The following is a 26,780-nucleotide window of genomic DNA, read 5'->3' on the forward strand; positions in this document are numbered from 1 at the left end:
TAGCAAAATGACAGTTCTTTAGGATTGCGTTCAAAGTTTCTTTAAATTTCAAAGTTTCTAAAAACTGATTTATACTGTGGCTATATCACAGGGCTATATATTCGTTATTTTTGTGGTTAGGTATTTTATGAGTTGAGTAAGCACGAGTAAGTATATTTCAAATTTGTTGTACCAAATTAAGTCAGTTTTGTGAATTTTTGCTGGATTGTTTATTACGCTTTTCCCAGAAAACATTTTATTAGTAAAAAATAATTTAACAGGACAACTTAAAATTCCATAATAATTGGAAAAATATAAATGGATATGCGCATCCCAGAAAAAATATTTTAATTATATACAACTCATTTTTATTGCAATAAAACATGAAATTCCTCAACTCAGCAGAATTATTTCTACACAGAATAGAAGTAGGAATAGGTATCTTCCAGAATTTATTTTGTTCCTGTTTCGTAATTCGTTTAGGTAAAGGCATGTAAATGTACTAGAATTGTCTTGCATTTTACATATTTCAGTACAACATTTCGTGACATTCCTTCTACTAATGTACCTTCGCACTACAAATTAAAAAAAAACAATTTAAAAAACCGTATTGTTTAAGGAAAAGGTACAGGAATAAATTATCTAAAATAATACAACTATTTCTTAAAAATATATTTTATTACGGCTTAAAACAAAGGAGAAATTAATGCATAAGAATTTGCATTTGCGCCAACTGACTGTAGGTATCACCAGGCATTCTATACGCAATGTTGCCTGCAAATGTGTTTAGTACTTCAGCTTGTTCCCGCAGCCAATCCACTTGCTGGAAAGATAATTAACATTTTAATTATGTAAGTATCAATAATTACAAATTTGGAAAGCAACCACAGGTCCGTATTTAAATATTCCCAGAATTTTTTCGCTCTATGGATTTAAGCAAATTTTATATTTTGTAACAAAAATATTTGAAACTATTTTGTAAATGTATTCTTATAATTTTACTACATTTCATTAAGGCATAAAATACAATGTATCCAAAATTTATTTAACTTTTCACTTATAATCCACCATACAAGAACCAAATCATCGACCCGTACCTGTGTAGTATTATGCGTAGTGACAGGACTGACGGTCCTAAGCCGCTGTCTCTGCGCGACCAGTATGGTACAAACTGCACGCAGCACGGCGGGCAAGCAACGTAACAACTCGCCGCGCGCAGACCGCGCTGCGGACACGCGTGCGTCCAGTTCAGCTTTGCTCAGCGGGACCACCTCGCATTCGCGGAGCGTCTGTATAATAAATGTTATTAAAATGAAAGAGGTTGTCCTCCGTACACTTAATTATTAGCAGAGTTAAGTATAAGTTTGTACATCATAGTCATTAATTAAAAAGGATATTTTGGAAAAGGCCTGTTCACCTTGTTATGAGTTCTTTTCTGTATTATAATTTCATTCAGTAAACCTTACGTAAATCATTTTTAATTATTGGTAATGTTGTATTACGTGTATAAATGGGTATAATGGTGGTATAATGTGTACATATAGACATTAATATAAATCAATACTTTAAACTGTAATATAATAAACAGGGATAATGGTGAATTTGTTACATATTTATTTTTATTTATAATAACATTCAAATGCTTTATAAATATAATTTTTTGAAGAATAGAAAAAAAATATAGTGAAGATGCTTTTATTAGTCTCCCAACCAGCCGTAACAACAACATAACTACCACTACCACACACTGCACCCACCTCTAACGCGCCCTCATAGTTCTCCTCGTGGAACTGATCGAAGAACGTCATCAGCTTGCACAGCTTGGTGTACGCTTCCACCAGCGCGGCGGGAAGCGGCGTCTCAGCGGAGCGAAGGCGGCGCGAAGCGTGCTCCGCGAGCGCACCGAGCCTAGCCCGCAGCCCGCCCGCACCGCCGCCGCTGTTCACCACTTGTGCGAGCAGCACGCAGAACAGCTCCAGCACGCGCTCTAAGTTCTAAAAGTAAATGGAACTTTACAATATACAGTTAATCTTTTAAATATAATATGGCTTATTGAAGTTTTTTAATGTAATTTTAACGTAAATAGACATTATTGAGTATTTTTCAAACTTGATTTTAAAAATAATTGACCTCAGTTTATGCTATATATGGATTTTATAATTACATGAATTATTAAAACATTATAACTTACCCCAGCAATATCATACATAGTTATGGCATCTTCAAACAGGCCTTTATTCACCAGCTGCTCCGCAACATTCAATGCAATAACCTGAAAATCAAAAACAATTAGAAAGAAAGTGAATTATGGAGCTGCACTTCATAGTCTTAATCATATCTGGTGATACATACCTTGCTATCAATATGAGGGTTGTTAAATTGGTCCAAAAGCCCTGTACTTCTGAGACCAGTTGCAGGATCCATTCGACCGAATAGGAGGTCGTAGTCGCGACTCTCTAGTGCTAGGTCTGTGCAGCAGCACATGAAAAGATTCTTTCCACTAGGATCCTTAAGGTTACTGAAAAAATAAATTTAAAATCTTGATAAGCATGTACAAGCACTCATTGATTACATCGTAAATAAAGAGTCTTAATTATGTATTTTATGAATAAAATTTGTTCAGGTACAAGTCACTACTCATGTTATTCTTGAGATTATGAGAGGGTAATTAGCATGTTATAGACAACAACCTTATTATTATAAATTCGTGATTACATACCGTAAGAAATAGTAATAGTGCAGAGCGTCAGATGGATCCGAGAGCTCGAACTTTCTAACATACAACAGCACAAGTCTCGCCAAGTTCAATCTTCGCAGAGGATTCGGGTCATCCGTGTCCACAGATACTAAAATCATTAAATTAAATCAATATTTAAATTATATTATTAGTGAGATGGCATTATATGCCGATTCACAAATTGTAGAAAATTTTATACTTACATAAAGGTGCTTGTACATTGCGCGGCGTACCCAACATGTAGACGTCGTGTAGAGCAAGCGCCATATGCACACCATGTACTTGGTATCTTTATATTACATAATGAAAAGGATAATATTAATGTTTGGTTGAACTTTTGAATGAATATCAAATTTGCTTCATTGAACAACAATAATTAAAATTTTACTAAAAACATTTAAAGCTCACCTTGGGATTCTAGAAAGAAATTCAATAGCTGGCTCAAATTGACCTGTGAGTGTCAATACTTGGAAGTATACCAATGGCTTCTCATATGCATGGTAGTGTGTTTCACCTATAAAACAAACAAAAATGAATTAGAATTAAATATTATCAGTCAGATACAAGCAATAAATGAGTTAAAAAAAATATAAAGTATTCCTAATTCTTCTCACCATATTCTTCCAAGATCATCTTTTGTAAGTCTGAGTATGAGAATGATTCTGTTTCATTGTTTGTTTTAGTTTTAATAATGGATAGTTTAAGCCATAGATAATCATCTGCTGTTTTCGCTACTTCGGAATGTTCATCGCTCACATCACAGCATCCTATTACACAGTAAACCTGAAAAATAAAATGTAATTAATACAAAAGGCAACACCAAATGCCGACTTTGCATTTCAGGTATTTTAGCAACACACTAGAATATTTTTAACAACATAAACAATTTAAATATTCAAATATTTATCTACAGAGTTCTAATCTTGCTACTTCGAAAATAAGTTATTTAATTTTTAAAGAAAAGCAAAGCAAAATAACAATAAATTAATTGTAATTAATTTATTTGTAAATGATTTTTGAATGAAGTACATACTGCTCTTTTATATGGATCTGATGAATTGCGAACTTGAATTCTGTACTGGAAATTGATTGCATTCTGCAGCTTCTCACTGAGAGCCTTCTCCGGATTGCGCATGTGCTCTTCCAGCGCCGCTATAAACTCTTCATGCTCCCGCCTAGAAATAAAAACACTTAATTTTTGCCCAGAAAACTAAAGTTAATTTCAAACTTAAATTTTTTTGTATCACTGATATTTAAAAAAAAAGTATTTCAAATGGTTAATTCCTGGTTTGAATATTATTTATTTATAACTACTTTATTCTATGCTTGATCATTTTCTCATCAATAAACATACAATTAATAAAAACAAAATAGGTACATTAAAGATATTCCAATCTTTGTTCAATTAAAGATATTCCAAAATTCCAATCATTAAATATATTCAATCTTACCCTGCCTTTCGTAGACAGTGCAAAGCTGCACTTGCATCTCCGCTCCTCAGGCAATAGTACACCATCGGCCACAATGGTCTGTCGTCTATCACACCATCAGTCAAACCTTGGGCACTTTGACCCTGGAGGCGGAGACCAACAAAACCTCGGACCAGAGGGAATGTACCTGGCTCCCCTCCCCTCATAGCGGCAGCGGGGTTCGCACGTACCACATCACTCATATACTGTTTGTACCTTAAAAAATACAATAGAATTAACTTAATTTGGCAATACTTTAAGTTGAGTTTGATGATATTGTAGATTAAATAAATAAGATTACAGATTTGATCTTAGAAAATAAAGAAAACTATATCAACACTGTACAATATATTATATGTTTTTACTATGTACTGATGTAAATTGCTTTAAATGTACAATACATTGTTGTTACATGTTGAAATTATAAAATCCCAAAGGATATTTATATTTCATCAAAAGAATGAAGAATCAAACCTCTTTTCCAAATATTTCTTCCCTTGAGCAATGAGGCACTGTTGTATAGTGGGATTTCCTCTTGCTTTTAATGGATCCTCATCTCTGACTAGAGCTGGTATATTTGACATAGTTTTAATAATTTCCCACATTTCTTTTACTTTCTGCAAAATAAATTTAAATGTTGTTTCAAATGTCTTAAAGCTAAACCACATAAAGGTGTTCAAAAAACTGTACAACACAAAAAAACACAATTTGCATTATAACATTTGATAATCAAACACTTTAATTGAAAATAACATAATTTTGTAACTTCACAAAATAAGGATTAGGCTATGTTATAAAGTTTGGTAAGATGGCATAATTATTAGCCTTGTAAATTTTAATCACTTACAGGATCATTAAACTCTTCAGCCACTTGTGCGAATTTCTGATGCAGAGCAGTCCTCGATTTAGCACCTTGGAAGACTAATTTGTTGTATTGTTGGACCTGCCTAGCATAGGCTGCTTCTATATCATCTAACATAGAGTGACCAAACTTTTTAGGTGTATCTGCAATACTGGGCGGTTCTGGAGCTCGTTTTAAATCTAACCAGTTCTGGGATGGTCCAATCATAGCATTCATTAGTTTTATCTTCTCCTTGTTCCATTCTGAGAGCATGTGCTCCCATTTCTGGTCCTCAGTGGTTTGTAAGGACTGAAACATAAATAATTATGTGAGAAAATAAATTATAACAATATAATAACTGGTACCTTCATGCATGGGCGTAGCTAGCCATGGGCTCAAGGTGGCAACAATAAAAAATAATATGTAACTAGCAACTGTATGTACCAAGTATGTACCCAAAGTATAACTTTCAACGTAAACTTTCAAAGTATAACTTTCCAGGCTGTACCGCCGGCATTTCGGAAGGCATTCGCGAAGGCATTCGCGAAGGCATTTGCGAAGGCATTCGCGAAGGCACTCGCGAAGGCATTCGTGAAGGCATTCGCGAAGGCACTCGCGAAGGCATTCGTGAAGGCATTCGCGAAGGTATTTGCGATGGCTTTCGCGAAGGCATTTGCGAAGGCATTCGCGAAAGCATTGGCGAAGGCATTCGCGAAGGCATTTGCGAAGGCATTTGCGAAGGCATTTGCGAAGGCATTTGCGAAGGCATTTGCGAAGGCATTTGCGATGGCATTCGCGAAGGCATTCGCGAAGGCACTCGCGAAGGCATTCGCGATGGCACTCGCGAAGGCATTTGCGAAGGCATTCGCGAAGGCATTTGCGAAGGCATTTGCGAAGGCACTCGCGAAGGCATTCGTGAAGGCATTCGCGAAGGCACTCGCGAAGGCATTCGTGAAGGCATTCGCGAAGGCATTTGCGATGGCATTCGCGAAGGCATTTGCGAAGGCATTCGCGAAAGCATTGGCGAAGGCATTGGCGAAGGCATTTGCGAAGGCATTCGCGAAGGCACTCGCGAAAACAACAAAAGTGAAATTGGATAAGTTAGTGGGGTAACTAATTGGGGTACTATACTCATTTTTCTTACAGTTCATTTAACATAGAAACCTCAGCTATTTTCTTTTTTCGTGTGGTGTTAGTCAGTCAAAAGAGTTAGTAGGTACTTACTTCAATTTTTAGATTTGGTTAGGTATCTACCTACCTTCCAGGTTAGAGCTAGAGTGGGGCAAGTGCCCCACCCTGCCCCACCGTGGCTACGCCCATGCCTTCATGTTACAACCACTTTTAAAACATACATTGTGGAAAACTCAGTATAAGATTGATGAAATAAACTTAATACTTACATTTTTATTAACTTCATCAATGAGTGATAAAATGGCATTTTCCCTTTCATTTTTCAAAAAACTTTCTATATCAGAATCAGCTATTGGTTGTAGGGGTTCAAATGTACGCTTTGATGATAATGTTTCCAACTTCTGTGATATTTGTTGCAAATCTATCCCTTTCGACCCAAATAAGAGGTGCCTAATGGAAATAAAGTGAATATGTAAATTTGTGAAACAACGTTTCGTTTCGATACTGACTGCTGACATTTACGATTTAGAATCATAACAACTTACGCTTGGATATCATTAGTCCCCGATTGTATTACTCTTGAATAAAGCTCATGAGAAGCTTCAAGTACTTGTCCTAAGGATCTCTCCACTCTTGGTAAGTCTTCATTACCCTCGATTTCGGTAGTTAGCTGCTCTGCTTGTTGCAAAAGTTTACTAAAATCCTCATCGGCCATCCTGCTTAGGTTATTAGTGAAAATGCACCACTTAAATTCTATACACTTATGAGTTATGACAAACTCTCTTACGAGTGTAGATTACATTGATTTTTTAATTATTATGTTTTCAAACTTCAACTATTCGTTAAAGCACGGCAAAAACTTAAAAAATATTCAAACGCGCGGTTAAGTCGGAAATAATCAAATCGGCATTTTTAATTGTCACTTGTCACAACAATTGACAAAATACAAATGAAAAATCAACAGAGAATAGACCACAGAATAGACCCTTCACAGACTGTCATAGGTCATAGACTTTATCATACAGAGCCTTATTCATATATTACTAGCGGTCCGCCTCGGCTTCGCCCGTGGTACATATTCACGTTTTCTCTACATAAGAACCATCCTCGTACTTCAAGGAATATAATAAAAAAAGAATTAAAGAAATCGGTTCAGCTGTTCTAAAGTTATGCGCTTACCAACACATTTTGGGATTCATTTTTATAATCTTTAAGAAGATTACGTAGGTAGGTATTCAAAATCTTTGTCAGTGAAAACCATGATCCAGCCGAACCGACGCACGATCATAATAAAAAAAAGAATAATTAATAATTTCACATTGAACTTCACCTCAGAGAATAAGACATATTTTATAAAAAATGTAAATCAAAATTTTGGTTCATTTTCATACGTCGTATCTTACGTATTTACTGTAAAGGAGATTCAGAAGACAAACTTCACTGGTATACAAATAATATCCGATTTTATTTATTTTAAGCAATATACATTATACATGTTATAATATTTCATTACATTTTTAATTGGGCAGTATATAGTATTGATAGGATCACTTAACATATGCTATTTAAATTTTTTGGGCCCGAATATAAGATCGGCGTCAGGGGCTCCCTTAGGATGCTGATATTTTTGACGCATATGCTGTCCTCTATTAGGGTTGCCACTTCTTTCAGATCCACCGCCACTTTCCGCACTATATTCTTCTTCTTCTTGCCTCTCAGATATATTTAATGTTAGACTGAAAATTAATAAGTTAATATATTAAAAATAAAAGTATGTATGATTAAAATTAAGCCAAAAGATATACTATCACAAGACATTAACACAATTCTGAAGCAAAAGAATATTTACCGTTTTACTCTTTCCATTTCTTGCTTATCAGCTAAGGCCTGCTGTTGTAAATTGCTAGCAAGTTCCGGTGGAGCATTGAACGATTTATATTGAGGTTTTGTACCTTTTCTGACCATAAGTACAAACTCAACACCTTCTTTTCCTTGCTAAAAGAGACATATAATAAAGTAGAACATTTAAATTATTTCACAAAAAACATTAGCCATTTTAAATATGTTTCATACAAATATATTTTCACATTTAAATTTTTAGATCTATTTATAAATGTGTGAAATTTTACAAACCAATAACTGTTCATATGTTTTCTTGGTTGTTTGACGACATGTCATTGGCACAGCGATATCTCTTTGCTGTGGCCTATTTTCACGTTGCCTTTCAGCTATATTCTCCATAACCATCTTTTCAAATGCAGACTCAAATTCGACATCTTCCACCTAAAATAAAAAATTATTAGTAAAACTCCAAAAAAATAAAATGTGTATTTTGTTCAATTTTAAGCTAGCTTACTGGTTTTGGAGCTGGTCTTCGAGATTCAATATTAATATCAACATTTGGCACATCACCGTCTTCATTGCCCGCATTTTCTGTCAAGGGATCTTCATCAGAGCTCTCTTCCGGTATTGGTGGATTATTATCTGTCTCGTCGTCAGTTTCGACAATAGTGTCCAACCCATCCGCAGTGCTATCCTCAGCTTGATCTTCATTATCTAACTGCTCTTCATCCCCTAACTCGGGGTATAAAGTTTGCCGTAACTCCTCAATTGCATCTTTGCATTGTTGCCAACTTGTATACATAGTCAACTTTGGTCTTAAGCTCGTTAAACATTCTTGATAAATATATTTGACATAAATCGGAAATTTATTATCATCCGTCCAATATGGATCCGAACATTTAAACCAATAATAGTTTTGGAAGAACACAATGAAATAATCAAGTCTCTTTTTACTGGAACCACTGTTGAAATATGCTCCACATGTTTCAAGCAATGCACACACTAATCTAATTCTGAACACATTTTCTGGGGGATCCAGTGGTGATATGTTGCTATGATCATTGGTTACACCAAAAGTAATGAAAGAATAAAGAACAGTGAACACATCTCGAGAATCGAGAAGTTTATAGTTGTATAATTCACCAAGATATCTCACAGTTGCAATTCTTCTTTGATTGTATCTAGGGTGTGGATCTTCCATTGTCACCCGAATTTCTTCCATTATCGTATCCACTACTGCTGGAGCAACTGCTTCCTGCCAAGCTGATAATTCAGCTGTTAAACGTGCCAAAGCTCTTCTTGCACTAGCTCTGACTCTCCATCCACCAGCTAAATGCTGTATAGCAACTGCCGATATTTCAGGATCGTCCCAATTCAGTTTTCTCATTAACCTGAGAATTTTTTCCTCATTGCTTTTTTGTAGATCTTCATGAAGGATCTTTCTAATGAACTGATGCATTGGCGGCTCTTCTTCTTTTGGTTGCGCAGGCGCTTCCGGCGGGCATACGTAATAAAATGCATTTTCAATTTGTGTAACGTATCGCGAATCTAAGGCTGAAACAGTCTAAAAGAAACAAATTTTATAGTAGAGATTTGTACTTTTTATTATATGGGAATTCACAAATTATAAATACCTTTTTCCTCATCATTTGTTGTAAATATATCATAGTCCTTTGATGAGTATCTGGGTTACAATATAAGTATCTGCCGCAAGTTTCAAGTAGGTTACAGGCCATTTCTATGTGATGATGTTTGAAATCATGAAGCAGTACTTTTAGGCAATAAAGAGCTTCCATTTTGGAATAAAGACTGAACTTGACTAGCTCCCCAATAAAACGGACAACTTTTATCTACAAGAAAATAATATTTTGCATTATAATGAAATTGTCATGATAATTTAATTTTGAAAAAAAAGGTTTAAAGTAAGTATTAAATTATTTTTTTTACCTTAGACTCAATATTAATTTGATCCTTTTTCCTAACATGATATTTGAAATCTTGCTTTAACATTTGACAAAGATCTACACAAACATCTGGCAATACAGGATATAAAATAGCAGCAAATCTTGAATAGAATGGAAGTAAATCCAATCTTGTTCTTGCAACACTGAACAAAACCCTAGTAAGTTTTTTTCTATTATTTTTCGTATTGAGATTAAGGACAAAATCCACTGCAGCATTGTCAATCAATTCTCGATTGATGCAATTAGGCAGTTCATTCAGAAATGCATCAAGTGCATACCTGTAAAGAGAGACAAATTATTTTTTTATAACAAACAAAAATTGTATACAACAATAAGTTTATAAGTAAGACATTAAAATACATATCTTAGCTTTGTGATATGTAGTTATAAATATATAGCCTAGGCACCAAATATACAACATAATAAATGGTTAAATACATACTTATTAGAAACGTTTGCTGGTTGTGCTTCCTCTTGTTCCACATCAGGCACAGTAGGCAGTTCTTCATTATCACTAAGCTCATCTTCCTTTAGATCTTCATCCAGCATTTCTTCTGTCACAGTTTCTGTTTTATTTTTGATAGCCTAAACATTAAGTACATTTTTTAATAAAATAGTATTAAGAAAAGAAAACTTAAGAAATATACAATTTTATGTGGTATTGAAGAATTTATTTAAAAATATATGCATCCTGCGGTTTTACTTGTGTAAATGAATTTTTCTAATTCTTATTAAATTACAGAATTAAAAAGCCGTTATTTTAATATTACTTACTTCTTTCAACTGATAATTAGGCATGAAAACTTTCAAATCTGGCAAGCTAGTGTAAAATGTTCTTGTATCTTCGTCTTGCCAAGGATCCGTAGCAGCTTGCATAGTATATTCTTCATTCCCACCAATAGTTACAGTGCCTTGAGTCTCGATAACATTTAGAGTGAGTGTTGGTGGCTCGCCGGCTTCACCTAGTTCCTCACCAAGTACTTCAGCAAAGTTCTGGGCTCCTGTTAAGAGTTTGTCGTATGTAGCCTGCAAATAAAAGAAAATATTACAAATCCAAATCAATAAAATTCTACATTCAAAGATATATAAATCTATACAAATATTATAAAGAGGAAAGGTTTGATTTTTTGTTTGTTTGTTTGTTTGTATGAATTGAATAGGCTCCGAAACTACTTGGCAGATTTGAAAAATTCTTTCACCATTCGAAAGCTACATTATCCACGAGTAACATAGGCTAGGTTTTATCCCTGAAATCCCACGGGAACGGGAACTATGCGGGTTTTTCTTTGAAAACGCGGGCGAAGCCGCGGGCGGAAAGCTAGTAATTTATATATTAATAAACTGTATATTATTTTTAAGATGACCTTTTGCACACCTCTGGGTCAAATCAGAATAAAATACATAATAATTACAAAATAAATATAATAAATACATATCACTCGAAATCAAACAATTAAAAAAAATTGGGTGAATATAACTTAGTACATAGAGTTACTGAATACAAAATACAAACATATAACAAAAATTATATTTTCACTACTTATAATAATAAATAAGTGTACCTGATGTTGTTCCAACTGATCTTTTCTTTCCTGTGATAGTTCACCTCTTGTATGCAAGGTCCGCTGATTGGCAGCATGAAGAGCCTGCAACTGAGCTCTCTCTGCTAAAAGATGCTTTATCAGAGACGCAAAGTAGTCCTTTAAAAGTGTGCGTACAGCTGTTTGCTTTTCCGCAGGAAGAAAAGTGTTTCTAGGAATTGTCACATTACTTTTCTGAAAGAATAAATGAAACAGAATTTAATTATATTAATTTAAAAAAGCAGTTTTATTACTAATTATTTGTGTATCAATTATTTGTACCTCAGCTGTATCCCTTATTTTCTTTGGAATTAACCCTGCATAATCCTCACCACAATGTTTACAAAATGATAGTAAAATTGGTATATTATTGTGCTCTTCTTTATCCATGTTGATAAGAACAGTCAACACATTCCCCAATAATGGCAAACCCATCTTATTAGTAAAAATTCCAACAGCAACCAATTCAGCATAAAATCTTAAATCAACACGTAATTTCGATGAGTTTGCTATTTTATCAGTTGCTTTGAAAGTCAAAATTCTTTGCCAGTTCTCAAAAAAGAATGTTGAGAATTCTGCATATGTGCGGTGAAGTGCTGAACACAAATTTATTGCAGCTGCTATGTCTGACATTTTTAATTTTGCCTCTGCAAGGGCAGCTGCCACTTCAGATATATATTTAGTGAGGTTAAGGGCATTGAGATCCTTCATTAAAGCATCCAATTGAGTAGCACTGAATGATTTAAGCTTTTTCACAAAGGTAGTGTTCTTTTTGAGACCCGAATCCAATTTTGAAAAGTAATTATCAGGCGGTCTAACACAATTAAGGTTCTGATTTCTCAAATCTAATTTAGTTTTAATTCTCATTTCTAAATTAGAAATATAATCAGTTAATGTTAGACGATCATTTTCTTCCGAATTTTCTGACACCTCACCAGCCACCTCATCATTTTTGCTTTCAGCATCTTTTTCATTTGAAGTCATTATCTCGATATCAGAATTCTAGAACTCTAGATATAGAAATTGAATAGATAGAGAAAATTTAATTAAAATATTAATTTTTATTTTTAAAAACAAGACCGCAATGTCAAATAATACCATTGACTTGATTTTGACAATCATATGATGCACAGATTATTGCTCTTAGGTAGACACAGATTACCAGTTATGATTATTATTATTTTACTCTATAATACTCAAACATTACCGAATAAAATAAAATAACACGCCTTATAGTATATATTATATACTTAGATAGTATAAAGTACTATATTATACTTACATATTATGTACTCTAAAGACGCATATTTAAACATTTTAGAAACGAAAATAATTAAATTGAGGTCAGTGAGTCAGGGTCGGTCATTATATTCTGTGTCCTGTGATTAGGCTTGCCAGGTGTCCGGCTTTAGCCGGACATGTTAGGCTTTTTGCAGTCGCGTCCGGCCAAATATGTACGTGTTTGGCCTGTCCGGCTTTTGTCAGGCTTTTTGTCAGAGTGGCGATTCGTACGACGATGGGCGGACGAGCGCCCGACCCGAACGGACAAGGGCGAGCGGAGAGCAAACTATCTTCCGGCCGGCAAATATAACTAGATTTTGTTATTTTTTAAAGATTTTAAATTGTTCTTTAAATACCTACTATAAAGTAAATTCTTACCTAGCCGTAAAATTAATATTATCTTTTTGTTACTTTCCAGAAGAATGATTATTTTTATTTGTTTTATTATATTTTTTAGTTTATAGTATTAAGAATGCCAAAAGAGAGCTATATTCATTTGTTTTTTAGTTTTAATAATATTTAATTATCTACAAAAGACTGATGATCCATTTGTAAGTAAAACTGTAATAGTGTAACTTAATAAACATTTCAAATTCGTAAACGAGTTTTTTTATTATAAATATTATGTCCATCTTTTAATAAATATCGAATATCCTCACTTTTCACCACGTATAAATACTTTTTTCAACAGCCCAGCTGTAAAAACATTATGTTTGGCAATAAAAAAAACATGTCCGGCTTTTAGGCTAAAATGTCCGGCCTTATATAGTGCGCCTAAGAGCAATTAACCTATAGAGTTCTTATATTAAGACAGAACAAAATACATATTTTCTAATCTACTTACTCTTAGTCAATAACAGCATAAGCCAGATTGAGATAGCGATAGAGTATCTGCACTGTCTTCAAACGTAGCGCGCCGGCAGTCAGTTTGTTTTCCAACCAGCTGGTGGGCTCAGTGCGTCAAGTGTTTTTAACGAAATATTTAGAAAATATAAAGTGTACAGTGTTTCTTTTTATTTGTCAGTGTGCTAAAATAACTATTGTATGTTTAGCAACCGGCTATCACTAGTCGAATGGGAGTTTTGGATAAAAACAATGTAAAAATATCTTTCCATCGGTAAGTGATTTTCAGCAAATTGATAAATATTTATGTTTTAAACCTATTTGAAGGTTTTATCAAGCGCTTTTTTGTAATTTTATGTTGTAACTGTAACATTTACCCACTTTATGGGGTTGTGGAATATAAAATAATGAAATAATTTTTAAAAAACGTCACAATAATATCACGTTTGGCATTTTGTTTACCACCGTAGTGTTGTAACACATCTAGCGTATATTATCGATTTATGCCAAAAAATCTATTTCATATTAACGTTGATTTATTTATTTTGTTTCATAAATCAGATTTATATGTAGTTGTTGTTGCAAATAATAGATGTAAATTTTTTACCGCAGGAAAATAAAACATACCACGTGGTTGTTTTATTTGCCCTATGTGTTTTAGTTTTCGTTTGTTGTTTATTAATTTCTCTTTCAGATTATTAATAAATTCATTTTGTTTTAGATTTCCAGAGCTAAATAAAAAATGGGTATAAAACGTGAGACATGAGTTGATTGGACGCCGCCACAATTTGCAATATTGTGTTCACTGCATTTCGAGCCTACGTGTTATCAAGATGGATACTCTAGAAGAATTGTGCAATCTTACGCTTACGTTTTTTTTTTGTTCCTGTAGATAATAAATACATTTGATTAAAGAGAGTGAATTTTTATTTTGAAATTTTTTACACATAAGTTTCCTACTTTAAATGTGTAACTATGTGAAAATTAAACGGTTGATTAAATGACAGTTCTCATAGATGAGAAACTACTATTGAAATACATACTTAATATACATGCGTTTTCAAAGAAAAACCCGCATAGTTCCCATTCCTGTTGGATTTACGGGATCAAAAGTAATTTTTCCAAATTTCATTGTAATCGGTTTAGTAGTATTCGCGTGAAAGAGTAACAAACATCCATCCTCACAAACTTTCGATTTATTAGTAGGATGTTAGGAAAATGTTTTCATTAAGACTGTCCTTTTATTAACTTGTTAAAATGCTGCATGATTCCTTCATGCTGACTGTGCCTTTCTCCTCACTCCTTTAACTTTATCATCATTTCCTTCTTTATTTTAAATTACATTTCAAGTTTTAAAATTTCTTTTATAATGTACTAACTTTCCGCCCGCGTTTTTAAAGAAAATCCTGCACAGTTCCCGTTCACGTGGGATTTCCGGGATAAAACCTAACCTATGTGTGTATGTACAAAATTTCATTGTAATCGGTTCCGCAGTGAAAGAGTAACATCCCTTCTCACATAATTTCGCATTTAATACGTAGGATTAAACAAATAATGTATTCAACTGAAATTAATTATAAGTTTTGTTTTTTTATTATTTATTATTTCACGAAACCGTAAATGCAAAATACATTCACGATTTTATCGATTGAAGCACATCCCATCACTATCACCTTCTATCTATCTAAATACGTACCTATAGTAAAAATGGTGCCATGACTATGTTGAAACGTAGCTTGTTGTCTATAGCTGTCTCATTCTTTCATACGACGTTTTCTTTAGATAGAGAGAAACAAATATATGTAAATTGTATACGCTCGATACAAGTACTCTATAGGTTAATTGCTCTTAGTAGTGCGCAGTCCGGCCTTTGCATTTTATGGCCTGGCAACCCTACCTGTGATACATATGTTTATGCTAATGTTTATGAAAATATAGGAATGTCTATGATCAGCCATCAAATGTGAAATGACAGATCACAATTCACACTTCACAAATCACAATTCATTTGAAAGTTCATGGAAATGAAAATATTATTAATTTTATGTTATATAAAACAATTAAAGCTAATTATTTAATTCCTTGAAATTCATTAATGAAGTAATACGTATAAAAATTAAACAAACCTATAAAATAAGCATAAAATGTTTGTGTGAATTTGTTCATTATAAGTTTACTTTTTGCACAACATAATTTTAAAACATGTGTGGCATAATTTGTGAAATTTTGTATAAACCAGTTACTAGCATTTTTAAGGTTTGTTTATTTCAGTTGTTCCATTCTAGATATTATTGAAACTCGGAAAAAATGGAGCCAATATTAATTCAAGCATATTTTCTTACAGGATGAAGTACAATTACAACGAATTAAAAATAGAGGGCCAAATTGTGTCCACTCTTGTTCAGTTAAAATAAATAACATTGTTATATCTTTTTGTGGTGCAGTGTTATGGACCCAAGGCCAAAAACTAACTCCACAACCTATAGAAAATGAACAAGGTGTGCTTCTTTTTAATGGTGATATTTATGATGAAACATGGATCACCAAATACAGTGATACTCAGATCATTATGGAAAAATTAAGTAATGTAAGGAGAAATAAATAGAGATATGTAAAGATGCAATTTAATAGTTTATAATTTATATATTTGTGAACTGAACTCAGATTTATTTCATTATAATTAATTAGTAATGGTTCTTGGTATATTTTTTATAGATGTTTGTATTTTAGACACACATTTTTTTTGTTTTTTTTAGTGTGAATCCTCACAGGAAAGAATAATACAGGTAATCAAATCATTAAAAGGGCCATTTTGCATAATATATTATGATAAATTATCAAAAGTCCTTTATTTCACAAGAGATAAGATTGGAAGAGGGAGTTTATTAATGCATAAAACAGACCACTCAATTGTAATAAGCAGTGTTTTAGGTATGCTGTAAATAATAAATGATTTAACTTTTTTTAATGACTTGCATTATTCAAATCTAATTTTATAAACCTAGGAAGAAAATATACATGCATAGAAATACCAGCTTCTAATATATACCAATTAGAAGTACTAAATAAAGTAATAACCAGATTTTATTGGGATTCTGAGCTCATAGAAGAATATAGTTTCAATGATTGGACTCAAAATATTGAGTTGCTACAGAATTTACCGGATGATGAATTTATTATTAATTTGGATGTTGAAACAGATCTGAATATTGAAGTAAGTATGATTATTAAACAGATTTCTAACTCATGATGTAGTCATCCAATTATTAAAATAAATTTTTGGTACACTTTACAGGATGACACTTTGAATTTTATTGATGAAGTTTCAAAGAAATATAATTCCAAGCAAGAAATAATGAAGCAACTTTTAACACATACAACAATATTAAAAGCCGTTCAAAAATTATTGCAATTACTAGAGCAAAGTGTTAAAGTGCGTCTAGAGAAGCATCCAAACAAGTGTAAAAATTGTTTAAACGAAGATATAGACTGTTCACATTGTACAGTGGGAATTTTATTTTCTGGAGGCTTAGATTGCACAATTTTAGCATATCTAGCAGATAAATATGTATCTAAAGATCAACCAATTGACTTAATCAATGTTGCTTTTAAAACGGAAAATTGTACAACATATGATGTACCAGACCGTATCACTGGTAAGAATTCATATGAAGAGCTGAAAACGAATTGTAGTTCAAGGTAAGAAAACTTTGCTACACTTGTAAATTTTTCTATATACCTTTATGTTACTTTTACGTTATTATGTAGGCAGAATATAACAATTGAAACATGTAATTTTTAATTCATAGGAACTGGGTTTTCCGGGAGGTTAATATACCAAAAGAAGAATTAGAAGCATGTCAAAGTACTACTATAGCAGATCTAGTATTTCCAAGGAAGACTATTTTGGATGAAAGCTTAGGTTCGGCTCTCTGGTACTCTGCTTGGGGGCACAATAATGAGGGTACCTCACCATGTCGGGTAATTAATTAAATTCAATAGAATTTATGTTCATATAACAAAAAAAAAAAAATCCGAAATAATCTCTTTAAAGTGGCAAAAATTCTTGTTTACATTTTTATTTCCGAAATAAGTGAATATTGTCCGGTATTTATTGATCCTTTTTAATAATATACAGGTTCTGCTACTAGGATCAGGAGCTGATGAGCTATTTGGTGGCTACACCAGACACAGAAATGTGTTCAAAAGACAGGGGTGGACAGGATTAGTTAAAGAGCTGTGCCTAGAGTGGAGCAGAATTTCCTACCGTAACCTAGCCAGAGATAATAGAGTTATCTGTGATCATGGTAGAATACCAAGGCTGCCATATTTAGATGAAGATTTTTCAGGATATGTTTTAAAGTTGAAGCCATGGCTGAGGTCAGTATGTTATGTGTCATATATAGTATGTATTAAAGGAATTTTAAGAGCTGTAACACGTAAAAGGGGTACCTATTTAGTTAGTAGGAGTTTTATTAAGTTCAACTGAGTGTTTTTAACAGAAATAAAACCAATTTAACACTTAAAAGATTTGCGGGCATCAGCTAGTAGGTACAATAATTGTCTATTATATAAATAGACAATTACAGTAAGGTTAATGAGACAAATATCTGACCATTGAAAATGGTATATAAGATTTCTCAAGTTCAAAATTGATTGAACTGAAAATATTGTTGTTGAAGTTCCTTAACTCATTCCTTGGCTTTAATAATATACACTATGGTAGATGGTAAAATGAGACAAAATAAAATATTTTATTTCAGATGCTTTCCCAGTGAACATTTAGGAATGGGTATTGGAGATAAATTATTGCTACGACTTTTAGCAACGCATCTCGGACTAATAAAAGTAGCGACACTACCTAAGCGTGCTTTGCAATTTGGATCAAGAATTGCAAATAAGAAACAAAAAGGCAGTGATATTTCCAAGAATTTGCAATAAAAAAATAAACAAAAATTGTTATTTGTATCATTGTTGAAGGCAAAACACGGTTTCTAAGCTGAAAGGAATTAGAATAAGATTTAGCAAGAAAGATCATACAGACATACCAAGCAAGAAGGACATGGCCAGGAGTGAAAACCGTTGACACGGAATATAATAAAAATCTTGCCAAATGTGTTGCTAAGCGCAAAACTCGATAACGGCTGAGATTTTTCTAACGTTCTGCTTATAACTGCTTTAATTTTCAATTTAAGGTAAAAAATATACATAAACATATTTGTGGCAGAAACTATTTCTGAGACATCGCGAAAACTATGCGTCCTACAAAAAAAAATGTCCCAATAAAAAAATTTGCATCCTCTACCTATTAAATGCAATTTTCGGTCCATAAATAGGTACTCCTCCTCTATTAAATAAAATAGTTTCGTTTTTTTGCGGTTGACTAAACATCGACGAGTATGATAACAACATTATTGCGGTAATTGTAATCTATATTATGGTATAAAGGATACCTAATTTGTATGGGAATATTTTCTTATCAGCATTCTGTTTGGTTTTGCGCAAGTTACTAAAGCTCGGTTCCTATATAAACTCACCATTTCAGCATTACCAACAAAGTATTGAGATCTGTGAATTGAAATACTTCTTCACAGTCACCTAACTGTTGAAAATCCAAAAATATAAAAATGAGTGACTTTGTGTTCGACGCGATACGTTCGCTGTTAATAAATAATAAGTAGCAAAAATACTGCAGATCTTGAAGAATATTTATTGGAAAATTTTCATCTGTCAGCAGCTGCTAAGTGCTAGGAATACCAAAGACGAATTCAGTGATTCAAAGTAAACAAAAAATGGTGTCTCCGTAACCAATAATGGGCGAAAGAACCATGAAAACTTTAATCGGTTGAAAATCAAAATGCCGCACAGTGGGACAGAACGGTATAAATAAACCAAGATCAAGTGTTTTGGAAATTATTTTTTGTTATAAAATATTTAAATAACAATTAGTTACCTACTTCACTAAGTACTTAAAACTACTTGTAGAATAAAAAAAATAGTTTGGAAAATCCAAAAGTGCACGCCTCATAATCTCATCCTTTACAATAAAATTGATTATTTATAAAGAGTACACTATAAATATAAAAAAGAAATAAAATAAAATAGTTGGAAAAGTAAAGAAAGCGGTACCGTAATAATTGAGCTATTTTTCTTGTGGCCCCACCTAGATGTGAAACTGCGCAGGTTTAAGGGACTGACTACCAACTTATTTTTAATTAAACCTTGGCTTGTAGTATAAAGAATCGAGTTTATAATGGTGAATTTTGAGTACACTATAAATATAAAAAAATAAAATAAAAATAAAATTATGGAGAACAGTCGATTTTTTTTTTTTTTTGTTTATTTAATAACAATTAAACCACATCGAGTGAGACCCTGAAAAATGAAAGGGTTCTATTCCTGAGCATACTCAAGCGTAAGAGAAAAAAAAAGACTCGATTAGTAAAGTATTTCGGTCGCTATCGTGTTAACAAGAAAATCCTCCGCACATACAGACACACGGACGTCCAAGACAGAACTTTTTTAAACTGTTTTTTAACTAGTTTAAATAACAAAAATGACATCAAAAATATCATGAATGTTAAAAATAGTGTTTTTTCTTAATATATGTGTGTATGTATTATCTTACAAGTGCAATGTATGATATATAAAGACATTTTAAGTTTGAAAAATCAGATGTTTTGCGCGAAGTGACAGTAGTACCCACCTCAACGCTTCGCTTAAGAGGCGTGCAATTAAACTTAAAAAAATATAACCTTAGCTTCTTCAAGAAATTATTTTGGAACGATATAATTTGCTCTTTTAATACTGGAAGGTAGAAGGAAGGAAGATGTGGACGTTTTCCATTGCAGCTGAACGCAAACACTTCCATGAAAAAGCCAATATCTCTTGTAATCTTTTTGCGAGCTTCTTGCGTATCTTCAGATTATTGATCTATTGGCAAACCGCAAAACTTAAAAATGCTCTATTGTGTTCGTACCGTGTATCAATATTTTATGGACTGTCTTTAGTTGTCAATTATATTTGCTCACAGCCTTAGCTCACAGCTCACGTTCAGTTGTTCCCAATTTATATTTACCGAATTTTACTGTATCTATAGGAAACCCTAGACGGCATTGTTTGAAGGATTATATACCTCTTAGGGCCGATTTTTCAATGCTTGGATAAAACTTATTCGTCGAATAATGTATAAAACTACCATTTTAAAAACGTATTCTAATTGCCCGCATTTGACAGTTTACGTGACATTTTAATATTATCGTGTAATACTTTATTGGACGGATAAGTTTTATTCAAGCATTGAAAAATCGGCCCTTAATCAATTCTTTGTCTACAGTGTAGAAATCACTGGTGTAGACTCTACACCAGTGATTTCTGAAGAACACTGATAATTTTGGAAAAATATCCTAGCCATATTCCCATCGTTACTGTGTCCGAAACCCTGATGTTGTTTATCAATATGTGAATCAAGTAGTTTTCATGCATCTTATCAAGATGCTTCGACATTTTCACCAATAGATTTTAATTCTTGTACGTAGGCTTTATGAACATGCCCCATTCCGTATTCCTATACCAACTCCATGTTTTTGTTGTTTTCTGAACACTCATCATAAGATTTATTGGGTCTTCCTCGATTCGATAGGTAAAATAACATAGAACTAAATGATTTTTTATCCGTGAATAGGTATTTTAAGTACGGAGGACCGAGAAAGGCATATATTATGTAATACCAATCATAAATATTTACGTTCAGTTTGAGTTGGGCTGTAGTAACCGGTAGTAACTATATGCGTATTCACCTAACTTTTTTTAATCAATTTTTCTTTCAGATGACATAGTTTGTAGTTATATGTACATTCGTTTTATACGTTCTACGTTTACACTTGTAATGTATGCAGAGCAAGAGTAATTCTGAAAAAATCTCCGAGCTGCGTTTCCGTCTTTACCTAAGGTCTTTATTGTTTCCAGTGCCTTGTCGAGATTTATCGACATGTAACTAGTCCCATTTCCTCTCTAAACCGATTTTGTTTTCGTCTTTGTTTTTTTTTTTATTTTCTGGTGTAGTGGCTGATCACTTTTGGAAAGACAAATTAGAAAATGTGACAATAGGAAATGTGTAAAATCATCTCCATACTTCTAATCCAAGCGTGTATTGTTAACAGTCCATATTGAAATTAACTTTCATTCACATCTGGGTGTCCTAACTGCCTTTAAGTTATTCATTTGCCGAGGAGTAGCACCACAAATAGTACAATAAGCGCTCGAACGAGTTTCAATTAAAATGTGCTAGGTATTTATTTTCAAAACTTTTTTTTTTTGTCCGGGATGAATTTCTCCAGCGTTCGTCACATTTAGGTAACTACCAAGTTTCTTTGAAATTTGAATGTAAGATCACAGTATAACTAGCCATAATCCTCTGGTGACAAATCGAAATTTTCTTGCAAGTAGTCTTGTAGGTATATAATATTATGCCCATTTATCAACGCACAACTTTCGTTTACAACAAACAAATTCACCAATTTTTTCAAATCAGATAACTTCTGTGAATATTTGAAAATAGGTATTTACTGATTTTTTCAGGCAACTTAATTTCTGACGAACAACTGTTGAGGTCTCAAGGTTCGCTTTTCTTTTATAGGTCAATAAAATAGTGCTATGTGCAAAAAGATAAGAAACTAAACATTTGCACTCTTCCCATAACCAACCTAATTTTAATTTCACCATAATAGATTAAAAAAAAAAAATTGGTTGTTTGTAAACTGTAAAGTCGGTTTACTGACGATAGTTGAACGTGACAACGATTGTCCTTCTTTGTCGCTCATTCCGCGCTCTCGCTTGCACTGGAACGGCTCAGAGCGAGGTAACGCCGCATGAGTCATGTTTTTTCGGGCGTGCAGCCGGCTCTATCGAATTATAAGACGTTGTCACGTCAAAAATAAATTAGGTATCTCGCGATATGTTTTAGCACCGCGGACGGCTGCGTCCGCGTCCGCGTCGTCGCGTCGCGGTCGTTAATCTGTGTCGCACTGTATGTGGATCACAATTCACATCATCAACACAACACAGAACAAATATTTTATACTCAGGGATCATCAATCTTGATTCATGACAAATTGACAAATCTATCCAGGACCACTCGCATGTAGACAAGCAGTGATAAGATATGAATTCGAGACATTTTATTGGAATTGGACTCTTGCACTTGTTAAGTTGTTGGCACTATAATATCTTAAAAATAAATTAAATATTCAGAATACTCTAAACAATAAATTGATAATCGTAATGTCATAAAGCAAAGTGCGAATAAATAGATAATACGCAACCAAATTACTGTATTGGAATAATGATACGAGCTCGGAGCAATTATTACAATCTAACGAGATTTTGCTATTTAGTATTTTTCCAAGTGCAACACTGCCATCCTCAAAAACTTCACGACAGTCGCAATTCGCATTTGACACTTGACCGCTCACCGTTCACAATTATTCACTCAAGATTTACGAACAAAAATAATTGAAAATGGCTGCGAGCCGTCGGAAACAAGACGACAAAAATTTAGAAATTCTACGTGAACTTATATCACAGAGTGGAAACAAATATTGCTTAGATTGTAATCAGAGAGGTCCTACCTATGTAAACACGACAATTGGTTCATTTGTTTGTTCAAAATGTTCGGGAATGTTGTAAGTATCGCTTCTACGTAAGTAAATTAGATCAACAAACAAAAGCTGTATACATGTTATTTTTCAGGCGTGGTCTTACTCCACCACATCGGGTGAAGTCAATATCCATGGCCACATTTACACCGGAGGAGATAGAATTTATAAGAGTAAGAGGAAATGATTACTGTAGGCGAGTATGGCTAGGCCTGTACGAGGGTGAAAGTGTAAACTACACTGACGAACAACGCGTTAGAGATTTCATGTCAGATAAATACGAAAAGAAGCAATATTATCTAGAATCGCCGCCAAACAATGCACCGATTACAAACGGATCTTCGTCACAGAAAACTAAAAATAAACAGAAATCGGCCAGTGCAACCGTTACAGCGCCTCTAATCGCTATATCGCCGCAAATTTCTAAAAGTTCGGGTTTTAGCAACGTGCCTAGCGCGGCGAAAGTTTTGCCTATGTCGTCGGGGCAAGATATAAACCATAAAATAGCTAGACCCGTAAATAATCACGCACCACCTTTATTTAATAATAATATTGCGGCACCGCCAGCTGCACCTGTTCAACCACCTGTACCTGAGTAAGTTTTACAACATGTTTATAATAGATATTAAATGCATATTATGTATCATAAACAAATGGACCTTTAAAATAAATAAATTATATTCGTTATTATAATAAACTATAAACATTTCTGTAACTTTTAAACACAATTCTTATCATTATTTTCAGTTTTCCTGTTGATTTCTCCACTGCGAATATATACAACAGTGCACAAAATAATAACTTCAGCAGCAATATAAACAACAATTTTGCTAGTCAACCTACATCAACTACTACACCTTCGTTTAATGCTTTTAATTCTACAAGTAATAATTCTGCAAGTAAGTTTCAATGTATATATTATTATTTGTTGTTATATTTCTTTAAATAATAAGTTTTATTAATGTTTTAATTGATTAATAGATGATCGCTATGCTGCCCTAGCAGACCTTGATCTAGTTTTTAGACAGCAAAACATGAAGAATAAGGGTTGGTATTTTTTTTTCTACAGTTCTGATTCATATTATTTTTGTATTTACTTTTCAATATATTTTTTACATTGATTTAATCCATTGAATTGTTGTCACAAATGTTTATATTATATTACATTTATATTAATTACAAATTATTTTCACAGAGGATAATGTTATAAGCAGGAATCCCTTCCAAAGCACAAATAATGATGTTTTTGCGAATAAGAATCCTTTTTTCAACGGAGGTTGGAGTGCTCCACCTGCAGCAGTTCCTGTTAATCCATTTATGGTATGTATTAATATTAATTAATTACTTTATGTAATAATATATAACACTATAGTATAGGGTCTAAATTAAGTTCTAATTATATATAAAATGTGTAAGTCATTTTGTTGCATGCATAAAATGTGTCAGCATGATAATACAGAGGAAGTGCTTGAGCTATACACTAATGTTATTGCAATATTTATTTCCTATCACAGTTCGTAGAACTTCTTATCAACAAATTTTTCGTGACAATTTCGCTCCCTGATAATGATTTCATACTTGTGGTTTTTGTTTATATTAATCATCAACAGTGTAATAACCCCTTATGGTCGATTTTTCAATCCTCTGTTAAAATTTATCTGTCCAATAAAGTATTACACGAACATTTTCAAATGTCACCTGGTAACTGTCATATGCATACAATTAGAATACGTTTTTGAAATGGTAGTATAATACGTTATTTGATGAATAAGTTTTAACCCAGTATTGAAAAATCAGCCCTTAATCATTTGAATATTATAATAATTTATATTGGATCTACTGCCTTATTATAAAACCATAAAAAATTTAGGTGTCTGTACTGTGTACTAGATGGAAACAACATGCTGACTTAAAAGTAAAAAAAAATAAAGAATTGAAAACCATTTTTTATATTATAAAAGAGAGATGAGTTTCAAAAATTTATGATATTTTACTAGAATTTATTGATGTCATTTGTATTTCAGCCGTCCAATAATGGAAGTTTTGTGAACCCAAAGAATCCGTTCCTTTGATGGTCTGAGAGCAAGATCTGGGATCAAGAACAAACAAATTTACGTAACTAAAGCACAAAAAAGCTACAAATGTAATGTTGTCTTATTCTGTTATAATATAACCATTATTTATTTTTAAGTATTTACATTTTGCCATAGTGCTTATTTTAATGGTTGTAACTTAAAGTGCCTCAATCTGCCTTAAAACTTCAAATCATATACATTTATATTCTTGTATGGGCTGTTATAATATTTAATAGAAAAAGCTATAGTATTTGGAACATGTATAGATTAAAATATTAAATAGTATGGACTGTTAAGATATCAATTGAGATGTTGGTCTGAGCTTTATTAATTGTAATTTTATTTAGTATTTAGAAATTTGAGTCGGGCTTAGTCATTATTTTATTGGCATGACAATTAATAAACAGTTGTATCATAATCTGCTATCAAAAACATAAGGAAGGTTTGAACGTGGTATATGTATATAACTAAACAATGAAGTGAGTCAGTGGCCTTAATTGTAATGTGATGTCATCAAACCATTTGCTGCCCATGTTTGCGTAAAGCCTTCTATTTGTGTATCGCGATAAGTTCTATAATTAAACAGTTGAAATTTTATAGTACATAGATTAAACTGAAAATTGAAATTAATACAACTCAATAATTTAAAAATACAAAATACTCAACTCACAAAATTTCAGCAATGAAAAAGGCAATGTGCGAAAGGTTTTGCAAGTGATTTAATGTACAAATTTTAATATGAACAATGAACATGACAGAGATTTCGAAATTAGCACAATTTAGATTAGCTTATTATATAATTATTTAAGAAAGTTATATAAAAATAAAATGAGGAAGTTGAGAGGCTAACGATATTTTTTTAAATATGTTTTCCTGTTTTTGAATTGTTATTTAATTCAGCTATGTATTATAATATAGCTTCCGACCGATATTGAAGATTATTATTAGTATTGTATAATTTTCTTATAATGCAATGAACTCACCTCTCAAATTCTATGTCTATCTGTGATTGTAACCAGTAATTAATTTTTCTGCAACATTAATCAATTTTTGAAGTTTTATTCATGCACTTGACTATTTATTTAGTTGTAATTATTTTTTACTCTTTGAGCACTGAGATCTGTTAATTTGTATAGAAGATGTAAAAATAAATCAATAAGAATATTATAAATATCTTTCTTTTAATTCCTCTATACCAGAATGATCAGGGGCTATCAGGTATTGGATTCATAAGATATAATAATATTTAACATTTGACAGTGGATTCTTTTAATTATAATATTATGTAGTGACTTGGTAGTGACATATAATTAAAAGAATCCACTGTCGCGTCTTTCCGCCACGATAAATGATAAACCTCCTCGTTTTTTTTTGAAGTCGGT

General features: G+C 32.8%; 4 protein-coding genes across 5 annotated transcripts; 2 read left to right on the forward strand and 2 right to left on the reverse strand.

Annotated features, from left to right (window-relative positions):
- Positions 1–638: 638 nt before the first annotated feature.
- On the reverse strand, positions 639–7,097 carry LOC123706318 (nuclear pore complex protein Nup93-like). Its single transcript, XM_045655523.1, has 15 exons — positions 6,703–7,097; positions 6,427–6,607; positions 5,033–5,335; positions 4,660–4,802; positions 4,168–4,401; positions 3,750–3,891; positions 3,331–3,499; positions 3,125–3,230; positions 2,920–3,005; positions 2,699–2,825; positions 2,332–2,497; positions 2,171–2,251; positions 1,737–1,973; positions 1,077–1,268; positions 639–802 (listed from the first exon to the last, which is right to left on the reverse strand). Exons 1-15 carry the CDS (start codon positions 6,870–6,872, stop codon positions 683–685), a joined length of 2,457 nt encoding a protein of 818 aa, XP_045511479.1. The 5' UTR covers positions 6,873–7,097; the 3' UTR covers positions 639–682.
- Positions 7,098–7,601: 504 nt separating this feature from the next.
- LOC123706195 (regulator of nonsense transcripts 2) lies at positions 7,602–12,648 on the reverse strand. Its single transcript, XM_045655362.1, has 10 exons — positions 11,826–12,648; positions 11,526–11,738; positions 10,738–10,989; positions 10,406–10,548; positions 9,947–10,241; positions 9,634–9,849; positions 8,514–9,563; positions 8,291–8,440; positions 8,007–8,152; positions 7,602–7,893 (listed from the first exon to the last, which is right to left on the reverse strand). Exons 1-10 carry the CDS (start codon positions 12,525–12,527, stop codon positions 7,719–7,721), a joined length of 3,342 nt encoding a protein of 1,113 aa, XP_045511318.1. The 5' UTR covers positions 12,528–12,648; the 3' UTR covers positions 7,602–7,718.
- Positions 12,649–15,649: 3,001 nt separating this feature from the next.
- On the forward strand, positions 15,650–19,735 carry LOC123706487 (asparagine synthetase domain-containing protein CG17486). 2 transcript variants are annotated; one of them, XM_045655792.1, is made up of 8 exons: positions 15,650–15,923; positions 16,012–16,254; positions 16,424–16,598; positions 16,673–16,881; positions 16,963–17,366; positions 17,477–17,648; positions 17,806–18,047; positions 18,431–19,735. In XM_045655792.1, the coding sequence occupies exons 1-8, from the start codon at positions 15,870–15,872 to the stop codon at positions 18,606–18,608; spliced, it is 1,677 nt and encodes a 558-aa protein (XP_045511748.1). In that variant the 5' UTR covers positions 15,650–15,869; the 3' UTR covers positions 18,609–19,735. The 2 variants fall into 2 exon arrangements, with proteins under 2 accessions (XP_045511748.1, XP_045511750.1); XM_045655794.1 differs by lacking the exon at positions 15,650–15,923 and having other exon boundaries at positions 16,040–16,165.
- Positions 19,736–22,930: 3,195 nt separating this feature from the next.
- Positions 22,931–26,562, forward strand: LOC123706488 (arf-GAP domain and FG repeat-containing protein 1). Its single transcript, XM_045655795.1, has 6 exons — positions 22,931–23,350; positions 23,418–23,918; positions 24,071–24,222; positions 24,305–24,370; positions 24,519–24,643; positions 25,348–26,562. Exons 1-6 carry the CDS (start codon positions 23,187–23,189, stop codon positions 25,393–25,395), a joined length of 1,056 nt encoding a protein of 351 aa, XP_045511751.1. The 5' UTR covers positions 22,931–23,186; the 3' UTR covers positions 25,396–26,562.
- The last annotated feature ends 218 nt before the right edge of the window (positions 26,563–26,780 follow it).

This window comes from Colias croceus, chromosome 3 (assembly GCF_905220415.1).
Source record: "Colias croceus chromosome 3, ilColCroc2.1".
Lineage (NCBI taxonomy): Eukaryota > Metazoa > Arthropoda > Insecta > Lepidoptera > Pieridae > Colias > Colias croceus.

Bases quoted from the DNA above. Each gene is read 5' to 3' on its own strand.
- LOC123706318 (XM_045655523.1), bottom strand. From the start codon at position 6,872: ATGGCCGATGAGGATTTTAGTAAACTTTTGCAACAAGCAGAGCAGCTA. The intron at 3,231-3,330 runs GTGAGAAGAATT...TTTGTTTTATAG, and splicing joins GATGATCTTGGAAGAATATG to GTGAAACACACTACCATGCA. The intron at 2,252-2,331 runs GTATGTATCACC...TTTGATTTTCAG, and splicing joins ACCCTCATATTGATAGCAAG to GTTATTGCATTGAATGTTGC.
- LOC123706195 (XM_045655362.1), bottom strand. From the start codon at position 12,527: ATGACTTCAAATGAAAAAGATGCTGAAAGCAAAAATGATGAGGTGGCT. The intron at 10,549-10,737 runs GTAAGTAATATT...CTTAATGTTTAG, and splicing joins CTAATTATCAGTTGAAAGAA to GCTATCAAAAATAAAACAGA. The intron at 9,850-9,946 runs GTAAAAAAAATA...ATTTTCTTGTAG, and splicing joins AAATTAATATTGAGTCTAAG to ATAAAAGTTGTCCGTTTTAT.
- LOC123706487 (XM_045655792.1), top strand. From the start codon at position 15,870: ATGTGTGGCATAATTTGTGAAATTTTGTATAAACCAGTTACTAGCATT. The intron at 16,255-16,423 runs GTAAGGAGAAAT...TGTTTTTTTTAG, and splicing joins TTATGGAAAAATTAAGTAAT to TGTGAATCCTCACAGGAAAG. The intron at 16,882-16,962 runs GTAAGTATGATT...TACACTTTACAG, and splicing joins AAACAGATCTGAATATTGAA to GATGACACTTTGAATTTTAT.
- LOC123706488 (XM_045655795.1), top strand. From the start codon at position 23,187: ATGGCTGCGAGCCGTCGGAAACAAGACGACAAAAATTTAGAAATTCTA. The intron at 23,351-23,417 runs GTAAGTATCGCT...GTTATTTTTCAG, and splicing joins TCAAAATGTTCGGGAATGTT to GCGTGGTCTTACTCCACCAC. The intron at 24,223-24,304 runs GTAAGTTTCAAT...ATTGATTAATAG, and splicing joins TACAAGTAATAATTCTGCAA to ATGATCGCTATGCTGCCCTA.